This window comes from Oppia nitens, unplaced genomic scaffold (assembly GCF_028296485.1).
Source record: "Oppia nitens isolate AA-2021 unplaced genomic scaffold, nextdenovo-longstitch-racon4-pilon3 scaffold4_pilon_pilon_pilon, whole genome shotgun sequence".
NCBI classification, from domain to species: Eukaryota; Metazoa; Arthropoda; class Arachnida; order Sarcoptiformes; family Oppiidae; genus Oppia; species Oppia nitens.
Window position 1 is genome coordinate 5,818,085 of NW_026533232.1, and position 25,490 is coordinate 5,843,574.

Genomic DNA, 25,490 nt, shown 5'->3' on the forward strand with positions numbered 1-25,490 from the left:
ACACACATACATACATACATACATACACACACATACACACACACACTTATATATATATATATATATATATTAACTCACTCCCTTTTCTCCAAAAATTAAAAACTTTCATAATATTAAATATATTAGTCATATTACTAGTGTTTTATCAAATCTATTTTTCAAACCATACTCTATAAATGTTTATAATATATGCCATTAAATTATTGAACCATTTTTCAATATTTTTATTTTATATTTATTTTATTATTAATAATTTTGTTGTTATTTTTATTACACACATATTTGTATTATACAATATATTGCTGTTATTTATATAATATTAATGTAGTCACTAAAACTATTAAACTATTTATTGCTAGTGCTGTAGGTTTACCTTAAGGGTATTACATAAAAAAATTATTTTTTGATTTTTCATAAACTTTTTATAGTTTTATAGTACTCTTTGAGTTTTATTAAAAAAACACAACTCTATTATTCGACGCCTTTTTAATTCATTTTAAATTTGATGTATTTTTTTAAGGCATTGGGAGAGGAATAAGCAGTTGAGGGTAGCTATCGATCAAAATTTTGTGAACAAAATTCAGTAATTATATCACGTAATTAATTAATTTTTCTCTGACTAAACTTATTATAATATTTTGTTGGGATCTCTCTCTCTCTCTCTCTCTCTCTCCGACTGATTACCATAAGACTCCTTCAATGGTATAAATTTGTATTACTTTATATTGTGTTAAAAAAGTATATTTTGGTAATATATATAATATTTTAATATTTAACTCTTTTAGTTGAAAATATACATATAAAAACAGTGTATACTTTACTTTATATATAAAAAGTGAAAAAATGAAAGCTTAAGCAAATTAATAAAAGTTTTGCAACAACTTATTCATTGAGCTTAACTAATGTGCTTTATATACATGCTATATATATATATATATACATATATGTATATGTATATATGAGTTATATCTATACATATATGCATATATTTAACTCGTAGGCTATATATATTTATGTGTATATAATATAACTCTTCTCATCTATAGTACTATATGTATACATAATATTCAAAACTTTTTTTAAAAAAAAGTTTTTTAATTAATAGTATTATAGGATATTTACATAATTTTTTATTTATGGATCGTTTTGTTCGTTTAAATTAGTTTTTCAGTTGAAATGCAATGCCTATCTCTACTGTCTCTTAACTAACACTTCACTAATCAATATTTTAGGTTTTCTTTTCGTTAAAAAAGATTATGACTAAAAATAATGAACAAAAATTAATGAGTTTTTCGATATTCTCTTATTTTTTATTACTTTAATACTCATTGATTCCTATTTTATATGTAGTTTTATTTTGAAGAGCTTTTCAAAATATTAATAATTGACGATTTTATTATTGTAATAATAATTTGCAATATTTTATTATAAATTAATATATATAGCTATGTTTTGTAAGTTTGAATCCATAATTACTTATTAGTATAATTATAATTTGATTGACCGATTCATAGTATTCTTTACTATTTATATTACTCACAGTTTTACTATATTTTTCTTTAAGCTTTTTCTAACTGTCCAAACCATTAAATAGTGGCTAAATTTATATAAAATTACAATTTAATGGTTTGAAAGAGAAATTATTTGCAATCATTTGTGACGATTAGAGTCGATTGTAAATGGCGTGAAAACACGCAAATTATTGTATGCCTTATATAATATATTAATATATATCATAAATAATTATATGATATATAAATATATAAACACGAGACTCATGACTCTATTAAAACAACATATCGTTCTGTATATTCACATAAACTTTAACATTATTATCATTATATTATAATTTTTAAATCTATTGAATATTAAATCAGTTTTTGATTTTTCATATTTTCAATGAAATAAAAATCTTTTTTTTACGGTAGACTTAATCCTTAATCACATAAATATATATATAGTATATTAAGTGAATATATTTATGTATATATTTAGTGTATGATTAGTAGCAATAAAGTGGGCGCTACGCAAAACTCCAGTTCCCCTGCAATGCGATACTACAGTATATATTATTTTTAAGTAATGTCAAACACATAATATATTTTTCTTAAACATTAAATTAACATTTGGTTAAAGAAGTACTACTTGTTTTACTAAATTATAGTTTAATAGTTTTGAAAATCAACTTTTCTTTATTCAATTACGTTTACAACTACTCATTCATTCAAATAGACAGTTATTTTTAAACATTTGTTAGTTTTGTTGAAACCATTTCTAAATTGATTGAAGAGCGAGAATATTTTCCCAATTTTATTGTGTGTGTGTGTGTGTGTGTATGTATGTGTGTGTATGTATGTATGTATGTTGTGTGTGTGTGTGTGTGTGTGTGTGTGTGTGTGTGTGTGTGTGTGTGATAAAGAGTGCTCTCTATTTCATAGAAGCCGATCCCATATCTCATTTTAGTTCAACTTTTTATTTGCTTCATGTCTTCAATTAAAATATTTCTGCATTTTTTCATTAAAATTTCAACTCTTTTTTACAGACTGTATGTTTAATGTTAATAATAGTTTTTTTTATTAAACATTATAAACTAATATTAAATGATTGCAATGTTTTTTAATTAAAATTCAATCATTGTTTGTACAAAATTTTTATATGGATTTAATCTTTATATCAAATAAATGATTGAAAAATATATGACATTATGTCATAAATCATATATCATTAAAATCTATTTTTTAGTTAAAAGATAAATAAGTGTTATAATACAAATCTATTACATTATTTATTTATTTGAATCATAGATTATTATTGTTATATAAAGTGTTTAATATTATTAATCGATTGGTAACTTATTAATAAAATGTGGTATTTGTTGTATAAAAATTCAATGTTAAGTATGTTTTCTAAATACATCACTAGTTCAAGCACTTAGAGGTATGAAATCTACTATTTTATCAAAATTTGTCGAAAAAATATGACAATTGTGGGGGAGATATATGTCTGAAAGGCTTTACTGTTATAACTGTTTTGAGTCTGGGTTAACACAAGTGAATGCCAGTCAATAAACGGCATATTTCGGGTTGAGTTGTGTTTTGAGAATTGGCTCGTATTATGTATTATATATATATCTGTATCTCATTTGAGAGGAACAGCTGTATGTCTGGTCTCAGCTATAGTAGAGAACGGCTGGTCCTCTCTCTCCACTCTTTACACAATATTTTCAAAATCAAAGGCCACGTGTTTTGCTGTTTCAGGCCTTCAATATGATCCCTGTTTATGACATACACTGTTATTATCATTATTGACAATTCAATCGTTTGTTTGCAAAAAAATAAATAAAATATATTTATAAATAAAATGAATTGAAATAAGCAAAAAATATTGAACGAGTAAACAAATACATAAAAATGTTGTTATTTTTAAAGTTATGATTTATTTATATTATTTTATTAGTATTTTGATGGCTATTTTGTTTTTATATTTAATATACTGTATATATATATTATATATGATATTAAATATATAATTTTTTATGCATTAGCTATCTTAATTTATTAACATACAATAAAAATATTGATATTGTATAATATTTAAGTTTATTAGTATATTTTTAATATTTTTTACTAAAAATTATCATATTTTGAAATAATGTAATTTTGAATATAAATAAGATAACAATTTTTTATAATGAGAATGATTTGTAAAAAATCAAATAATCAATGAAAAGTAACAATAATTTATTTCGTAAAAAATGAAAAACATATATAAAAAGATGTTATGAATTTAGAGACTTTGCAACAGTATATGTATTTATATATTATATTATTGGCTAAATTTAATAATAATTAAAACATTGTACTCTATTATTCATTTAAAGTCATTATATTACATAAAATGATGACAAAACAAAACAATATGAATGAGTCGTAAACCTTGAAAAATAAATAAAATTTTTACTTAAAAATAATTTTTACATTTTCATGCTTTCGATTGTTATAATTAAGTGTCATATCTTTAAGTAATACATATATGTACTTTTAAGGTATTAAGTCTATATTTTGATTTATTTTATTTTTAAAACAAGTTATACATTATTAATAATAATATTAATAATAATAGAAAAGTACTGCATTTCATTAGATTCATTGAAATAAAGCAAAAGTAATGATAATCACAACGCATATGACTTAAGTGATGACTTTAAATATTGAAATGTTTAGCAAAAGTTAAATTTATTGCTTTTTTATAACTAATTTATTTTATATTTCTTATTTATTATAGAAATTATAGAAACGACATATAATTTGAAGAAAAGTCAAATCATTTGTTTTAAAAGCAAATATTTTGTGTTATTATTATTATTTATATTTTAGGATTGATATGATATATAAAATTATTATTGTATATGGATATCAAGATTTTATGTTAATATTTATTTATTTTAGTCATTAAATATATTTATTTTGGAATCTATACTTTTTTAGTTTAATTTAATTATAAATATAATTTCCAATATATCTTTGAATACACATTTTAAATTTTATAAAATATAAATGATTTAATATATAATTTTAAAATAAACAGAATAACAAAATGCATATAAAATGAGTGATCATTTAGTGGTTAATTAATCATTGATACAACATATAGTTTATTGTGTGTAACATCTATTGTTACAATATATTAATATTAAAATTATTCTTATATGAACTATATTTTTATTTTTATAGTTCATTGAATTATTGTTCAATAGGTTTCATGTAAAACACAAAGCAATTAATTGAATTGAAGAGTTGTTTTTAGTAGAAAAACAATTAAAATATAGTTTCATATTTGATACGCAAACTTTGGTGAAACTAAAAACTAAAATATGAATTATTCAAACATAGACTTTGTTTAAAAGCAACCAACTTATTATAAAAATAAAACTAAATTAATGTAAAATTTTAATTTTAATTTTATAATTTTTTATTTATTAAATTATTACCATACATACAAAGATTTTATACTATATGTGAAGGCATTAAATCTTAATTTTCTGCCAATAAAAACAACTTATAATTAAACTTTTATTTTTTAATATTGTGTTGTTTTTGGTGTTTTCCGTAAATTATATTTTCTTTAATAAACCAGTTTATGGCTTAAATTAAACACATTTATCATTTTTATAATTTGAAATATTTGAGTCATTGTTTTCAATCTAAATGTATTAAAATTTATGTTTTAATTTATTCAAATCCATGTGAATTTAAACTTTTTGTTTTGAAGCCTTTTTATATGAAATTTATATTAAATACAAAATGATATATAATATTAAAGAATTTAGAAAATAATATATTTTAGAGCAAAATATTCTGTAGTCAACACAGAATTTACATTAAATTAAAACATATTTTGAGAGACAACAAAGTTTGTAGTATCTCTCTCTTTCTCTCTCTCTCTCTCTCTCTCTCTCTCTCTCCTCTTTTGTTTGTGTGATGAAAAGTAATGTTTGTAAGGGTTGGAAACAAATTGATTTATAAGCTTATGAGCCGACAGTTTTGAGCCAATAATTAAAGTTTTGAATCTCTTATATGTTTTGGCTCTAAAAAATTTACAGATATTATCATTTTGTATGAAAACAAGGAGTTTCTCCCTCTTCTCTAAAATTGGCTTTTATTTTGAACATCAAAACAATTGCTGAATGAGAGCCACTCCTATAAATTTCAAAAAATTTCAATTATATTTTAATAATAAGCGATAACTTTTCTTTTAACTTTATAAACATTTAAAACGTTTTCAATTATTTTATTAATGAAGTATATTATGGGCTCTAAAGTTAAAGTATTATGTTTATTAGCAAAATGTTATACTAAATATATAATGCAATTAAAGTTTTTAATTATCATTATATATATTCTATAATATCGGTTCAATCGCTCATTATTTTTTCAATTATTTTATGGAAAAACATTTTATGACTATACTTTGAAATAAATAGTGTTAAAACATAAATTTTTTATATAATAAAATTAGTAATAATAATAATAATCTTTTGACATTTTAAACAATATTAGTTTTATATTGCAAAATGTAATCGATCATAATGTTGATAATATAAAGTAAATAAATAATATTGTATTACAGTATTATAAACATTTTATGAACCTTTCTAGAAAATTATCTTTTAATTTTATACTTTATTTAATTTTTATTGAATAGATATACTGCTTAAAACTTCAAATAAATATTCATAAACTGAATTAGAAGTAAATATTATTTAGTATTTTAATTTAAAAAGTAATTAACCATTAAATTATTAATTGGAAAATATTGAATTTGTTAGAAAATATCATATTTTCAGAAACACTTGAAATATATTGTTTACAATTATTGACAAAAATTGACAATTATTTATAAAAATGACTTAAGACTGAGTACTGTTTAGCTCAAGACTTGTTAATCAAATGGTTATTTATAACATCGACTAAACAATTGTTATTCAAACTTTCACTTAATACTCAAAATTGTGTCACAGATAGGATAGACTTTTAAAATTTTAAGTTTTCATTAATTTTTATTATAATTAGAAAAATAAAATCAAAGACTATGTATTAATAATATACTGTAAATATTGCACTATGTATTAAAAATTAATTTTTAAAATATATAATTATTAGCATAAACTGTAGAATGATTAATAAAAATTTATTAAAATGATAATTTATGATGAAATTAAAAAAAAGGTTTTTAACTATTACTTAACTTACAAGTTGGATATAACAGTGTATTTTTAATATTAAAAATATATAATTACTATTAAATATTAATTTTTATATTTATTAAATATACTGTATAGTAATCGATTTATAAACTACTTAGGGGTGATTCACATATTACGTTCGCACTTTTTAAAAAATCTAGAGTAGATTCTAGACTATGTTTGCATGTACCTAACCCCCACCCCTAAGAAATAAAATAAAATACTATTATATTTATAAATAATTTAATTAAAATTAAACCAATCGTTTAAATCATGCATTGCTGACCCCTTTCGGTCAGTCACGGAATAAGTCTTATATGAGTTTGAAATCAATTAATTTAAACAATAAAATAATGATTTAAATGAATATTTCATAAAATTAGTTTTACTTTTAAAATACACTGTATTGCAAAAACTAGAAATAAAACTTTTTATTCAATATTAATATAAAATTATTTATTCAAAATTTCTTATCAAACCGTTGTTATCAAAAGATTATATTTGATAAAAATTAATTCTTTAAATTTCTTAAATTATTTAAATGCGATCGTTCTCAAGGTCTTTACCCCTCCCTCCGCCTCATTCGTAAAAGTTCGCTTAGGCCGACACCCCCTCCCACAAGTGCTGACGTATTATGTGAATCATCCCTTATAGTATTATCCAATTTATATTAATAATATAATTTGTTTGACAATCAATTAATATTTACTTAAAATAAAATTTTCCAAATGATAATAATTTAATACATTTATTAATAGTATTTTCTGACATTAAGTTAGATTTGTTCATTTAAATACTCAATTTACTACTTTTTAAGTTTTCAAAAAGCCGATCAATGATTTCAATATTAAAAAAATGGTTAAAATTTAAGTAATTGATTTTAAATTAATAAAAGTAAAAATATAATCTATAACTTAATTGAAATAATTTGTTTCCAACTTAGACTTATTTTGTTTATTTAAAGTTTATTTAAATTTTTTAGTGATTTATAAACTTTTATGCGTTTATTCAATGATAATCTTTTAAATATAAATAAGCGATGAAAAGCAATAGCGACTTAAAACAGTATACATATTGTATAGTTTAGCACTAACTGTATTAACTGTATTGAGACTATTGAATACAATGCAGTTTCTCTGACAATAAGGTACAGTCAGAGCTCTTTTTTTGGACCGATCAACAGCTCATTATAAAAATTATCATAAAATATAAATTTATAAAATAACTTTATATCTTTATATATAATTTGAAAGAGATTAAAATTTGCAATTGATTTAACAATATTTAATGTTTTTATATGACTCTACTTTTTATATTAATGAAACCGTAGCCGAAATATCCCGGTTTGAGATATATTAGTCTAATGATAGATAGTAAGCATTAACACGTATTACATGACAGTATAGTTAAAATAGTTTTCTTATTGTTTTCACACTTGTGTTTAACGATAATAAAGCCATTATTTGTTGACCAAACACTTATATGATAGTAGGCTATAATTTTTAATCCATTAAAAGCTCATTTTATTACCACAATTATGTATATATGAGACAAATTTATTCATCTCTTATTTTTATTGCCCAAAAATGTGTATTTTATATTACAATATATACATAATGCAGATTTGAAAGTTGTTTATTAATGTTTATAATCAGCAGTTATTCTGGTTTTTGTTTGTTTTTAATTTTTAATTATCCGATAATAAGATAACGATCACTGAATTTAATACTCGTTTTTATATATTCAATTAATTTACTAAAATTTATTTTTATCTTTAAAAAATAATTTTATCAACATTTATTATAAATGTTTGTTACAGAATTTAAAAATTTATTAGTTTTAATACTGTATTTAAGCATATTTTGGATTTAATTTTCATTTCAAACTCATATTAAAATACTGTAATTTTTCATTTAAAATGTAATTTTAGAAACCAATACTTAAATATATTTTATGCAATTTTGATAATCAAAAAATAGTCAATATTTTGATAAATTATTATTATAAATATTAGTATTAGTTATTATTTATATTTTTGTAAAAATTTCTGATAAATTATATTTAATAATAAATTCAATTTCGATAATATTAGTTTCACATTTATGACTAGTATATGTAGATTTTATATTTTAATAAATCATTTTCAATTTTTTAAAATATTTATAAGCTTTACTAATAACAATAATAATTATTTATAAATTTATATTTCTAAATAATTTTACTTAACTTTTATTATATAGTTTGTATATACCTTTATATAATTTTACGTTATGTTTCAATGATTTTTGTAATGTATATATATTTGTTTGTAAAAATGAAAATTATATAAAATATTGATAAATTTATGAGTTGAACATAAAAATACAGTATTATAGTTCAAGGATTTATTATATAAGGGAAAAATATAAATTTATTTATTATATATTTATCAAAACAATGAACTTATATTATTATTATTAGTATAAATATAATATTAGGAAAATTTAATTAATTTTTTGTTAGCATTTTCATTGATTTTAAGTTAGGCTAAACATAAAAGTTTTGCCTTAATTTGAATGCAATTTTAAAAGTATAATGATTTTAGTGGTGTTTTATTCACTTTTTCACTCATCGAGTCTTATATTAAATCTTAAAGAATATTCTGTTGTTTTAGTTTTATTAATACACACCGTTTGGCTTATTCTCTCATTTTTTGCTCCTATTGTTTCTTATATTCATATTTATAACAATCAAGTAATGAATTTTTTGCAATAAAATTCCTAAGCAGTCATACGATTCATCTCTCATTATCTCTCCCTTTGATATTCATCTCACAATTATTTCAATAATTTTTACTCATATTAATTGAATTTTTTCTATTTTTTAACTTTTCTTTATTTTATACTCTAATTTCATGTGAAGCGTCTATTATTTTTATGTTAATTGTTTGGTTGCTGTCTCTATAAATTTGAATTAATATTTATTTTTATATATTAAAGTGTTTGAAAAGCATTGATAATTTGATCCAAAACTTTACAATCCCTTACTTTTTTTGTTTTATATACTTATCAGTCCCTCAACTCATTTTATGTTAAGTTTAATCACCTTATATTATACAACAGATAATTATTTATTTAAAATATCAACAAATTTTTAAGATATGTTTTATGAACACATGATAAATTGATTTTTTTTAAATTAGATAATAATAAAATCTCTAATAAATTTATTTATTAAAATTTATTTTTATATTAGTCTTTGATTAATGAAAATTGATATAAATTACTAATGAAATATTTTTCAGCACATTTAAACAAATGTTTAGGGAATTTAAAAATCTAAATATCGGTTGGTCTCTGATATTGACTTATATTTTGTGTGTTTTCATACAGTTTTACTTAAGTTTCAGATTTTAAGACTAATTATCGGTTTCATTGAATACAAATCGAGTGGTTTTCCTATTTTACGAGTAAAAACAATACTTTTATTACAATTATATATCATTTTGTTAGAAATATTTTTATTTATGATTTACTTAAAAGGAATTTATAAAATTATAAAGAGAAATCTACTGTAAAAGTTTCTTAAAAGATTTTCTTAAATTTTAAAATAATTATTGTATTCAACTAATTTGAATTAAGACTATAATATATCTATAATTTATTTTTGTTTTCACTTACTAATTGATTATTTATGAGTTGAATTATAATTTGGTACTACTTTTATTTATATTTAATATCTAAAACATTCAATTCATGACATTATATGGCGTATATTTTTACACTATAATAATAATTAAATTAATAATAATTATTAATATTATTTTAAAAACATTATACACAATACATGTAAACTTACTAAATTATAATGGTATAAAATATGTTTGTGAAGATACATGTTTACAAAATAATGAATTATTGCTTGCAATTATTTTTATAAGATAACTACAATTATTTCTGTCCAACTAAAATATATAAACTTAATTTCATTGAATTATATCTCATAGTTTCTATAAAAGATTAATGAAAATTTAAAATATAATTTAAAGTTTAAATAAAGATTTTTTTTGAAAAAAGTTTATAATTGTCGTAAATATAATATTTATTCAATAATTTATCAGATGGGTAAAAATATTTTTTTAATTTAGTAATTACTGTATATAAATTAACATTTATTTTAAAAATTAATAAATGATTTGTTAAACTATAGTTTTAATAAAAAATAATTGTAATAATTTTTTGATCACAATGTACTGCAAAATGTTTGAAAAAAAACCCATAAAAAGATTGAAAAATTAGAATAAAAAGTCGTTTCTTATTAACCATATATCACTATTAGTGGACTAACAGAATATCATTTAATTTAGTTTTTAAAATTTATTAATAATAATTTATAATAATAAATAATTTAAGATACTGTCAAAAGTCTTAATTACATTTTTGCAAAAAATACAATTTGTTTAAAAATGGTGATGATACTTTATAAATTATTGGGTAAAGATTATGGAAAATAATTATTATTATTATAATTATTAATTATTTGTAGTTATTTAATAAATTAATTCAATAATTTAGGACACTTTTAATTGTATATTACTTATATATTATTAGCTAATAATTAAAATTATAAAAAATAACTTATGGATGATATTCTTATAATTATTTGATATTAAAATATAATTACAAAATAGTATAAATTTATTGCAAAACTTTTGTCAATTTTTTGTCTTATTTTATTTAAAAACATTAAACAAACACATATATGATTTGCACAAATAATTTTATTGCGATGAAAAAAATGAATATAAAGTTAATTAAATTATAGTTTAACTAAAAAGCAATCGACAAATGAGGACTCACTCCCTTATTAATAATATTACATTGATTTTTATAGCTGTAAATATTTCTACCTAATTATATTTATATATACAGTATATATATATATATAGTATATTTGCAAACACTTGAAAAAACTTTGATATAAACTTTTATATAAATATTTTGATAATTTTATATATTTTTTATACATATAATTGAGTACATTTTTTAATTATTTTTATGGAAAATATTCAGAAAATATTTGTCAAAAAACTTTTCTTAATTAAATGACTGTTTTGATTGGTTTATACAACAGATATAGCTATGTTATGACACTTATATTATGTAAGGTTTTTCATACAAACAAAACAAGTTTCTAATTTTGAAGACATATTAATATAATTAAGTAATGTACCTGTATGTGTATATATATATATTTAGATACTGTAATATATTAGGATAATATATTTCATTTGGGACTGCAATCAAATTACAAAACAACGTATACCGTAAATATAGTAGATATCGGTTCTTACATTTCAATATTAAAATTATTTTAATTTTATAAATATATATGTAAATTTAAATATTATTTTTTTAAATTATTGATTAAAATTATTTTTTTATCAAAAGAGTATTTTTAGACTTAATTTATATTTAATTATAGAATAAATAATATAACTTATTATAATGTTATTAATTAGACTTTTTGTGTTATTATATTTTTGTATTCATCTATATTGTTATTTAGCATTTTTATGTTACAATTAAATACTTTGCGAGTTATATTGTATATTTGCAATTGTATAATAAAAAAATATTTTTAAATTTAAATGTATATGTTAAAGTATAGTATATAATAATAATTTTTTATAATGTCATGAATTTATACAAAAATTTTGTTTTTATAATGTAAATAATAATAATATAAACAAAGTGTTTAAAATTGAATATATTTTTTTAACTTTATATTTTTAATATAAATGCAATTATGAGTATTATAAGTTTAAATTGAACATTTTGTTGATTATTAACATAGATTAGAAAAATTTATTAAAATTATTATTATTGTAATTTTGATTTTAGTAAAATTATGTATTAATATTAAAAGAGTATATCATTTAAGCTATAGTTAATACACAATGTTTTCGAGTTTTACTTTCGTATTTGAAAAGAGATAGAGAAATCATTTTTTACATTTAAAGATAAGATAAATTTTAGATGAATTCGCCCACAAATACTAATCATTATTTTATGACAACTATTTATTTGTCATTAGTTTTTTTTTTGTGATAATTTCTTATATAACATAAAATGTTTTATGTTTAACGAGGATTTTAATGTGTTCATCAAAATAGATAACCAAACATTAAAAATATATAAGTTTTTTATATTTTACGATATGAATCACTTTTAATATATTTTGTTATTTTAAAGAATATAGGAAAATATTAGTAAAAATTTTAATTTACACATTTTCTAATGAATCTAATACTGTAGTAGAAATTTTACATATTTTATATAACAGTTATGTGAACTCTATTTGCTTTTATCTCAATAGTTGTTTGCTTTACGACATTTATTATAGCATTCATTTTAAAGTATAAGGTATGGACACATAAATGTATTTTTAAGTCATTTGCGTTTAGTTTTTATATTTATTTTTATTGTTAAAATATATATATATATATATATTAAATAGCAAAAAATTTCATTTCCCGTCGTTTTGTAAAATAATGTGTGTCTCGCAAACTAATGAATGTTTTTCTAGTTTTTATTGTTTAAATGAAATAATCATTAAAAATGTATAAAAGAGAGAAATTTTGAGAGCAAATGATTTGATAAAACGTTAATATAATATAAAACATTGTTTATATATTACATATTAAAAATGTTAGACTAGTGTAAAACTAAATCTTTATATGGTTTGTAATGATATATAATAATAATAAAGTTTGCAAATAATGAAAGTATGAAATAAAATGTTCAAAAATGAATATTTTAACGATTAAAGTCATCAAAAATAACCAAACATTAAAACATAGAGTGTATGTGCTTTTATGACACAATCATTCAATACGTGCCCCAAATTTTTACGACAGTCTTAGTTAACAATTATTATGGACTACATAATGTAAATTTATTTTATATATAAATTATATACTGTATATATTGATAGTCCAGTAATATCAATATTATATATATATATATATATATATTATATACATAAAATATCAATTTATAGAATTAAGTTATAGTTAAATAATAATATATCAATATTTTTACTATTAAATACATATTACTTTTTATTAATTTACATTGAATTAGGAAAAAAATAACAAACTTAGTTACAGTACTGTAAAATAACGTATAAATGATTAAGTTTTATATCGTATTTCTAAATTAAACTCAAATTCAGTTATATCTTGTCGATTATTAGTATACTTTTTAAATTTTTTATTTAATATTAAATATTAATATATTGTTTTTTAATATTAACTGTTTATCAAATGAAGTGAGTGGTCAAAAAATAATATAAAAACTGTTATCTGTTAATTACTGATTTTTGTGTTATTTATTAAAATACACAATTGTTGCTATATTTTTACGATTTTTAGAAGACTTGTTGTTGTGTTTTAGTTTTCATGTAATATTATTAACGTTTTGTCAAAAAGTTTTAAATTAGTTTGCTTTAGATTAGAGGGAAAATTATTTTAAGACTAAATGTTTGATAACTCATATGTAGTTTTGCATAGCATTGACACTTTTATACATATACATACAGTTAGTTTTATTAAATCGATTAGTATATATAATGATCCTCTTTTTCACCACAAAGTGAAATCATTTATATATAAAAACATATAAAATATTATTTAATAGTATATTCTCTACTGTTAATGCTAATGATGTGCTTTGAGAGTGAGAGATTAATATATGCATATATTTTATATTTATAAATATATTGTAATGTTTTAATATAAAAAACTTTTTAAAACTTTTTTCATCTCATGATGTAATTTGATATTAAGATTGAGTGTGAGTTTATACATATATACTATTTTATATATACTATACTTAAAGGGAGAGAGAGTTTGAAAACTTAATTAGTATTCGCTTTGAGAATAATTTATGAATTAGTTTTTTAGTGAGTTTTTAGTGACTAAAAGCAATTTTTCAATATATACATCATATTATGTATAAATTTATATACCGTATATTTATATATATTAATAGTATTATATAGTATATAGTTTTTACTCTAAACGTGAAGGAGTTGTATAGTATAATAATATATCACTTGACGAGTCTAAAGTAATCAGACTTTTATTGTTATAGTGATAGGACTCTTGAAAATTATGATCTAAAGACACCTCAGAAATAAACAAATTAATGTTTACTGAAATATATGTAAATCATTACAAATTGTTTTTGTGCGACATTTGAAAAGTGAATTATAAACAAACAAATTGTATTTAATATTATTGTTATTCTATAAAATAGTGTTTTAAATTAAATACCTATTTTGCAATTATGATATACCAAACATTCAATCAATACTTTTCATGTTTTAAGTCTATCACTTAATAAGTTATTTTAGAAGATAACAGCAAAAAAGGAAAATATCTATTCATAATTAGTTAATTCATTGTTATATAACTCAACATTTAAATTAGTTTTTCAATTATTATAGCATTCCTTTGTTCTAATTATCCTTTTATATCAAATTTACAATTTTGTCATAAAATAGTTATTAAAAAAATTTAATTAAAATCTTCAGCTCACACATATACATATACATATACATATACATATACATATACATATACATATACATATACATATACATATACATATACATATACATATACATATACATATACATATACATATACATATACATATACATATACATATACATATACATATACATATACATATACATTGTACATGTATAAGTTATAAATTTATATAATTTTTATACAATATATACTGATGTATCGCATCACTACTCCTATACTTCAACTTTATACAAGACTATATCAAATGAGAGATACATTAGAGTAGTTTGGATTTGTTTTTCTTATTTGACTTATTTTTGTTGATTACGATATCGCTATTGCAATATATATATATACACACAATGAGAATGAGTAAGTGAGTGAGTGAGTGAGTGAGTGAATGAATGAGTGAGTGAGTGAGTGAGAGAGAGAGAGAGAGAGAGAGAGAGTAAGAAATAGAGTAGAGTTGATGGTTGGCTAACATGACAAACAGTTATTTGAAACGAGTGACAGTATATCTTCTTAATTATAGTATTTATATATTGATTGATAGACCGCACAGTTGCACATCCAGACAAAAGGGACGGCAATAGTGACTAAATTAACGAACAGATTGAATGCAAAAAAATAATTGCTTCACAAGGAGTTGACTATCAACTGACCGCTACATAAAGCATAAGAAGAAAGCAGTCTATCATATAATATAAACTTAATAATGAAACGATCGTTGGATCCATTAGTCAGCAGTGATTGCAAGAGAGCACCCATGAGTTCAGACAACAGTACCACTACTGCCAACACTACTGATGCAAACCATCAACAGAAGAAATCGAGAAGAGTTGCCAAACATTTACGAAGGGGTGCTATATATGCCTCATCAGCACATGAGGTGATATACAAGTATTTCATATCAAATACATAACACTAGTTATATCTAACTTTCTCTTATAGCTTATAGACAACTAATTATTATTTTCTCTCTGTTTTTATTATTTTCTATTAAAAGACTTTTAGTGTTTGGAGACTTTGTTACATAAAATTGTTAACAATATTATTATTTATCATATATTTAGTAAACTTATGTCATGAGTATTGCCTAACAAAAGAAAAACTTTGATCATAAATCTCAATCATTCAAACTTAAGTTATATTTCATTCATTGATTACTGTATTTTTAGACAAACCTTATGTTATATTAATATTTAATATATATATATACATAAAAAATTCATGAATAAAAACTTAGATTTTAAGATTTATATTTTTTAATTTTACTTTTGAATTTAAAAAAATCAATTTTTAATAAATTTATAATTTAGATTTTTTTATTAATTCAAATTTTTATTAATATATAAATTTGTTTTACTTTACTTATTTCTTTCTCTCCTTTCTCTCTCTCTCTCTCTCTCTCTCTCACACACACACACACACACACACACACATACATACATACAAACACTCAGTTATTTAATCATTTACTAACTCATCTTTTTCTCTAAACAAAGCGATGCTTTTTATATACAAATTTGTTTTTTAGCACTTTTTAATATAACGAGTCACATAAATCAAAAATTTAAATATTGATTTTTTCAAGTTTCACGTCTTATTTAAAATTCAATATTTTAAAGTGTGTGTCTGTTTATGTGTTACAGAGAGAAAGAAAGAAAGAAAGAAAAATAGAGATTGAATAGTGATTTTATTTAGTTAAAGAAATGGATGTTTTTTCAATAAATAGAAACACAATTAATATATAAACACAGTTTATATCATAAAAGTTATATTTAGTGATAAAAATAAAATTTGTATTAATTTGAGTATATTATAAGCATTTGTTTGGCAATACAGCCGTGTCTTCACTAATCATAAGATTATTGAAAACACAACTCATTATTGTTGACACTTAGATATACGGACTGTGCGTTCAATTTAATATACTTTTATTTGATGTAATCCTTAAAAATAACAAAATTCAGTAAAAATAAAATGTTTTCTTAATTAAAATATCAGATTTTTTTGTTTAAAAAATTGTTAATAAAGGATTTTAAAATGACTTATTAATACTTAAAACTATAATCTTTACCGTTATATTTTACACACATTTTTTGTTATTTATGTTCATTTTGTTAATAAGTTATATATACTCTAAAACTCAAAACTTCTAAATAATTAGTTGCCATTAATTTTAATTATATATATATATGTATTCTATATTCTATATATATATGTCTTAAATTACGAATTATGACATTTCTGATTTTTTTATTTAGAGAAATAAGTATTTATCTAAATTAACTTAAAATGATTATTTTAAAATAATATTTGTGTTTTAGTTAGAGATGGGCAAATTGAAAGTTTCTAGAAAATTTCCTAGGAATAAATTTCTATAGAAATTTAACTTTATTGTTATACTATAGGATCTCCATATCTATAGATAATACTGTATTAATGAGATATAATTCTATACATATAATATTATACAACTTTATATAAATTTAGTACAAAATGGGATACCTATATATAAAATAATTATAATTATTTAATAATATCAGTTTTGTAAAGTTTTATTCATCATTTTATTATATATATCATAGTTTAATACAATTAAATTTATTAATTTTTTACTTTAATTAATAATTAAAATAATAATAATAATATTAAATTATTACTTATAAAAACAATGTATTGTTACAAAATAACAAATATCGAGACAACAAAATTAATGGTGATGCCATAAATATATATTTTTTTAGAAACTTTCTAGAATTGTCTCTATTATTTTATAAATTTCATTTTATTGCCAACACTAGTTTTAGTTCAATCAAAATATATTTATGTATATATATATTTTACTTTATTTTAAAAAATAAATCGTATAAATTAATTTTAATTATTGCAATACTTATATTGTTATCAATTTTTAAAGCTATTAAACTAAATAATAACATTTTGAATATATAGTTATTTGTATAATATTTAAATTTATTGTTTTGCAGATATTTAAAATAATTTTAATGGAATTAATTATTAAATCAGTTATCTGTATGTAATTTTAAAAATATTTATTTAATTTATAGCTATTTTAGATAAATGATAAAAATAAATAATAAATTTTAATAAATGAAATAATAGAAAATTGAGTGAATAAAGAGAGAGAGAGAGAGAGAGAGAGAGAGAGAGAGAGAGAGAGAGAGAGAATTGATATGTATTTGTTGGTAAAGAAGTGGACACTGGAAGCTGTTTAATGTTTTGGAAAGACTGGTGTGATATGAGTGCCATTACGAGTGGCAATGCATGTGATGCCTGAATGATGACTGACTGACTGAGAGATGATTTGCAGCAAAAAAATTATATAATGTTTATAATGTTTGAGTACATAAAACAGTTTTATTCATATAGTTTTGTATCTTTAAAAGTGACACAAATGTCTGTTATTATAGATTTTTTTTGTAGTTAATATCAAATATACTAACTATTATTGTTTAGTAAACTTTTTTGCCTTTTATTACTCTCTAATCTCAACTTTTTTTCCGGACATTTCAGTTCACAAAAGCATTGCTCAAACATTTTGCTCATAATTAGTATTACTGTATTATTGGAGACGATTTATGGCATAACATATATAATATATAAACTGAAGACATAACGTATGTCATTTGCAACGGTCTATAATTGAGATCCGGCTAACAATCTTAAGCGAGCCTTAAATGACACATTAAATACAGTTATATATTATATTTAATGGCTTAATATTCAGAGACCTATTGTTTAGTTTTCTAATTGCAATCTCAACTCACATATGGTTTGTTTGTCTTTCATATATATATATAGTATATGAAAAGTGATTGGACTTGTGATGAGTTGGATCTAACCAAACAAATCACTGTTTTCTCGGACCTAACGGATCACAGACTTAAACTTATCGATGAATTGTTCTCTGTTTTTACGGTTATGGAGTTAAAGGCATTCACTCCCGAATTACTCAAAGTATTTCACTTTTTTCAAAATTAATTAAAATAATCAAAAATATATAAACTTACGTATCATTTGTTGCTATTTATCATTGAATTAATCGATTAGGAGTTTTCGGTGAATCAATTGAAGGAAATGTGTTTAGAAGAGTTGAATATAATGTCGAAACCAAAAATAAAGTACATCTGTGGCGGCAATGATCCTGAAAACTATAGTGAGTCGGATGTCAACCGTAAGTCTGCTATAATGTCATAATCAAAATAAATCATTTCAACAAATATATTGTCTAAAAATATCATTCATATACAAAACATAAACAAAACAAAATAAGCTTTAAAAACGCCCTAAATTACTATATATTATAATACAGGTATAATACTAAATAGTATACATTAGTGCTTATTAATAATTATAATAAATAGTGAATTAGAGAAATAGTAGTAATAATTGTGGAAAAAATAGTTGAATTAAATATTTCCTCGTCTATACATTTAACCTCAACTGAAATTTTTGAATATATTATATCATAATTTTTACTGTTTATTATTTGCATTCAATTTTTGAGTATTTTTAGTAAATTGAATGACTCGTCAAAAAAAATCTTAAACTTTTTTCTTTATGTCTCTCATTTAATTCATTATTTTATTTGAAATACAAAAAAGTCTAATATTTACTTTGTTTAACTATTTTCCTTTCCGGCGATTTATATTAATTGTTGGTTTAATTAGACTTTTAAATATATATATAGGTTTACGAGTCGTCAGTTTTATTATAACTGCAAACACACTGATAGATAAACCACACGTTAACACGTTTATTGAATTACTATATTTGAATCACAAATACATGATATAATTTTTAACTTTTAAGTCTTAAGTCTTAAGAAAAGTAGATATTTTTATTTATTTATTGTTTATTAGATGATAATAATGACAGAACAAGATCGCAAAAAATTGGTGACAAAACAAGTGGTGATAGTATTCAACTTTTAGTTGATGACAATGAATACTCTGATTTCTTAGGCAGTGAACAACTTCAACAAAAAGTAAGATATTTATGCTTTTAAATTATTTTTAACAATTATTACTTGTTTTCAAAACTCAAATAATACATGAACTAAATTTAAATTTCATACTTAGGTTTCATATAAATTGATAATCAATATTCAACTTTGAATTTAATGATTATTTTATTTTTTTATTGAAATAAAATTATTTTACATAATTATTACTATGTTTAAAATTAATTAGAAAAAATATAAGCATAAATTTAGTGATACTATTACTTAGTAGTAGTAGTTTTTGTTTTTATTGTACTTATGGTATAAATAGTAGTACTTTAATTGTGCAATTAATTAACAATAAGATTCTTAATGGTAAAACAAAATGTGATACAATATATACGTATAGACAGTGCTGTATAATGTTACTGATGTCAGATCCCATTCCCTTATTGTCAGAAAAGTCCTTTTAATATAAGTTTAATGAAGACAATTATGATAATCAATGAGCCATATCTTTAACCAATTAATTTGAGCACATTTTAGGACACAATAGGAGACAAAGAAAAGGGTCAGAAAAGTGCTGTAAAGACATGTAAAACAATTGTATTTTCAATTTAATCGCTTCATTCACTTTACTACTGTTTCATTGTAATCACTTTCAATTGACTTTAATTTGATTTGATATTTGACTAAATTTATAATAACTATTTATTAGTTGTATTTTATTACAGTTTGTTATTAAATTATGTTTATTGAGTGGTGTTTAAATAAATCAACAAAACTTATTACATTATAATTTTATAATTACTCTTTTACTATCCTATAGATTAACTGAATTTCATTTTGACTCACCCTTTAAGGAGTGGTCGACAATAATATAGTGACTGAAACTTAAGTTTTCTAATAAAATAAATATTATGACTTATATTTTAAAAATATTTTTGGGCTTTTTCTACAATAAAATTGTTTTTAACAACAAAACAACGAAATTTTACTTTTTGTTAAATAATTAATTTTTTAATTTGAAAAATTAATTGATTTTTATTGATGTTTCTTATGGTAACTAGAAATTGATAAAAGAAGTGAAGGACGCAGAGGTTCAGGCAAATGAATTGTCGTTAGAGTCGTCATCTGACGATGAAGTCATGACCGATGATGAAAGACAGGGCGAGGGCTGGAGAAACTTGTTTGCTAAGACACAAATGCAAATATTGGAACTGGAGTTTAGGGCCAGAGCTATACGATCACTCATGAAGGCCCACAACGAAGATCAACCCATTGATGACACCAACGCTCAAAGTGGTCAATCAACTAATGATAATCAAAACTCTGGACATTCAAAGCATGAGTATGTCCTCAATGAAGATTCACAAACATATGACAGCAATAATAGTGAAGAAAATATAGGATCGGGGGTTAAGTATGTAGACATTGGAGACAAATCTAACTTTAGTGATAGTTATGACTATGAAAAAAGTGACGATAAAAATGATAAGAATAGTAAAGTTAAAGATATTAAACAAGACTCTGATGTCGACACCAATTCAAATGACTCACATAGTTATCATTCAAATGATGAAATCGATAGAGAAGAGGGAGAGATTGATGACGATAACAGTTGTGATAAATAATACAAATAAATTAATGTTAAACAAATCATATTTAATGTATTCAATTATAAATAATTTTTATTATTTTAAACAATAATAAGATGTTTTGATATTTTTAGTGATATTAAAAATAAATTTCACACAAACATTGATTACGAATAAATTAAATAAAAATTTATATTAAGTAATAAAAATGATAATTAATTTTTAATAACTTTCTGTAAATATAAGTCATTCAATGTGTTAACAGTAAAACGCAAATCATTTTAAAGTCATTTTCACTAAAAAGTGAAAACATATTTTAATCATAAAAATATTTGTTGAAATTGCAAAAATCATTTATTTCAAATTTAAATTATTTCCTGATGCTTACATTATTACATATTTATATTTTACTAATTTTTTTTATAAATATAATATATTTATGTTATTATTATTATTTTCTTTTTGATTAAATTCATTTGTTGTATTTTGAAATAATTAATTAAATTTATTTATAATTTAAAAAATATATAATTCAAAGATTTAAAGATTAAAATTTTAACAAAATAACTATATAAACAGAATTTTCAATTAGACGGTATTGTAATTAAAATTAATTTTCAAGAATAATTTGTCATTTAATTGCATTATGCTTTGAATTTGTAAAATAATAAAATGATTTGACAAAAAATATATTTTTTTTAATATTTAATTATTCAGTTTTTAGTAAATATTTATATTTAAAATTTATGAGAAAATACTTGACATATAATAATATTATTTTACTTAATATTATAAATAATAAAATTATATCTTATAAACAATAACTTTTATTATAATATGAATTGAAAAATATTTATAAAATTAAAAAAAAATACAAAATTGGTTCGTGTAATGAATTCATTAAATGCAATGATGTACTCATTTGCGCTACATTTCCATTAAAACAAATTAAAATTTATAAAATTTATTTGTTTTGTTAAATTTATTTTTTGGTTCAATTATTATATATTATTAAAAAAAAATAATTATTAGTTTATTATATAAAAGTAAATTATTTTAAATTTGTTAATATTATATAAACAATTTAATTTGAAAAGTATATTAGGCGAATAATTATATGGATTAAAATAAATAAATATATATATATATTTATATATAATATCAATTTCGTCAATGTATTATATTTTAAATTTTTATAATTAAATTAAATTTGTATAAATTAAATCTATTTTTTATTATTATTATATTACATATTTTGATATTTTCTAATAATATTAATTAGCATTTGACTATTTATTATTATATTTTATAATGTCTAATAATATATTTAATAATATTAATTTGAATGAATTATATAACAATTAAATAACAAATGGGAGTACGTATTTGTTAAACATAAACAAAACTTTCAATTTAATGAAAATTATTTGCGGTAAAACTTATAAATCTTTTATAAATATACTATATTTTATTTAGTAATTCATAAAAATTATAAAAATATTATTAAAATAATATTTGCTATATTATAGTCACTCCTCACATAACAACTGATTATTTTATTAAAATAACCGGAATTTAGTATTATTCTTGTTATACACTTTTATGCCATTCAATCACCGCTAATATAAGCATAAAAAATTATATAAATTTTTAGTTTTATAAACAATAATAAAAATTTTCATTTTGTTTTACATATACTATTAAATACTCGAGAAATTTAATTTAATATCTTTCAAACAAATTAATCAAAAGTTTTCAATTAATATCTGGAATTTTGTTACTACAGAAAAAGGTATTTCATTATTACATATATTATATGATGTTTAATGTATATTATTAATTAATCCATTGATTTTATTATATAACAACTAAACTTTTTTTGTTGATATAAATTTACATTTTGTTAATTAATTTTTCCTATCTAAGATATATTAAATTACAATAACTACTTTTTTAATTTAAATGCAAAAACAGCTTTAATTAATTTTAAAAATTAAAAATTTATAACATTTTATTAGATCTATATTAAAGCAGTCAATTTATAAAATGTTTCATTCTTAGCTCTATATAATTCATAATTTTAATGCATTAAATAAAAATTATATTAAAATATTTTAAATGTATTTTTATTATGACTAATAATAGAAATTATAATAATAAAGTTAAATAATTAATAAGTTTTATAAAATTGTATTTAAACATTAAAAAATAATGTATTGTAAATTTATTTTAAGTTTTACATATACCATTTTAGATTTTAGAAATTGTTATCATAAAATAAGTTAAATATTATAATATAAAAATTTGTGTAATATAGTAAAAAAATTATATAACAATACTCTGTATAGTTTTACAATTAAACTACAATTAAATATTGAAATTGTTTTGAAGTTTTGCTTAAGTTTGCAAAGATTTGTTGAATATTGCGAACAAAAGCGACTTCTATTGATTAATATATGCTATCATTTATAGCGTTAATTGTTTGTCGGCTCACAGTATGGCATATATGTTGTGCAGTGAACACACTTTCTAGTAATAAGTTTAAAGTTTTATATTAATTTACTAAATATATTGTATTTATCCATTTTATATATTTTTACAAAATATTCATTAGATATAATTATATATAACATATTATTTTTTAATTAATTTTTTAATATAAAAATAGCTGTTTTTTATTTATTTAAAATTAATTAAAATTTATAGGAATACTTATTAAAATTTGTATTAAATAGTTTTTTGTAAATAACATTTACAATATTATACGCTATAAATGAATAATAAATGTAACAAAAATTAATTAAAAACTTTTTTGCATAATCTAAATATTATAACAATATAAGTAGTAAATTCTAGTAATAAATAAATGGTATTTATTAACAAAACCATTTTAAACTTAATTAAAAGCAAAACAAACAATTCAACATAAAGTAAGTTACTATAATATACTATAGTATGTTATCCTATGGTAAGTAAATATATACAAAATAAATTATAACATTATATAAGTACTATAATAACTCTATTATAGTTAATAACCAGACATTTGGTTACAATAAAAAGTATTAATATTTACCTTTTGAGTAATGAATTTGATGGTAATGGGCATGACTTGACATAAGTTACAAACACGACACTGTTATATCATTACATATAACATATCAAAGATATACACAAATTGAAAACATTATAATCACAAACAGTTATTTTTTAACAAAAAATTTTCAATAATACTGTTTGTTGTAATATTTATGTATATTTTTATTAGTATATCATTTATTGTTAGTTTATAATTCTTATCTAAAGTAACAAACACTATAACATAAGTTAATAACAATTTCGTGATTTAATGTAATTCAATAAAATAACGATTTACTTGCAATTCTCAGGTAATAAACACAAGTCTTTCAATATATCAATAATAATAATATTTAATTCAATAAATTTATATTATTTTATTTATTTATTTTAAAAGTAGTTTGTTTTGACATAAATGTGTTGACAACCAAACAAATAGCAATTGTTTTTGAAGTCAAACATTTTCATAATATTAGTGTATTTCTTGAATATATCAGTGTTTTAAGTTAAATATTTTTTTTA

At 20.3% G+C, this 25,490-nt stretch overlaps 1 protein-coding gene across 1 annotated transcript in view; it reads left to right on the forward strand.

Moving 5' to 3' along the window:
• LOC128960473 (protein starmaker-like) overlaps nt 1–21,956 on the forward strand; it is a 35,990-nt gene extending 14,034 nt beyond the window's left edge. Inside the window, exons 2-6 of the mRNA XM_054306565.1 lie at nt 15,877–16,212; nt 19,152–19,307; nt 19,401–19,524; nt 20,213–20,337; nt 21,363–21,956. Of these exons, the coding sequence (XP_054162540.1) occupies nt 16,039–16,212; nt 19,152–19,307; nt 19,401–19,524; nt 20,213–20,337; nt 21,363–21,926 (1,143 nt within the window). The 5' untranslated portion in view covers nt 15,877–16,038 and the 3' untranslated portion in view covers nt 21,927–21,956. The remainder of the gene's footprint in view (nt 1–15,876; nt 16,213–19,151; nt 19,308–19,400; nt 19,525–20,212; nt 20,338–21,362) is intronic.
• Nucleotides 21,957–25,490: the final 3,534 nt, after the last annotated feature.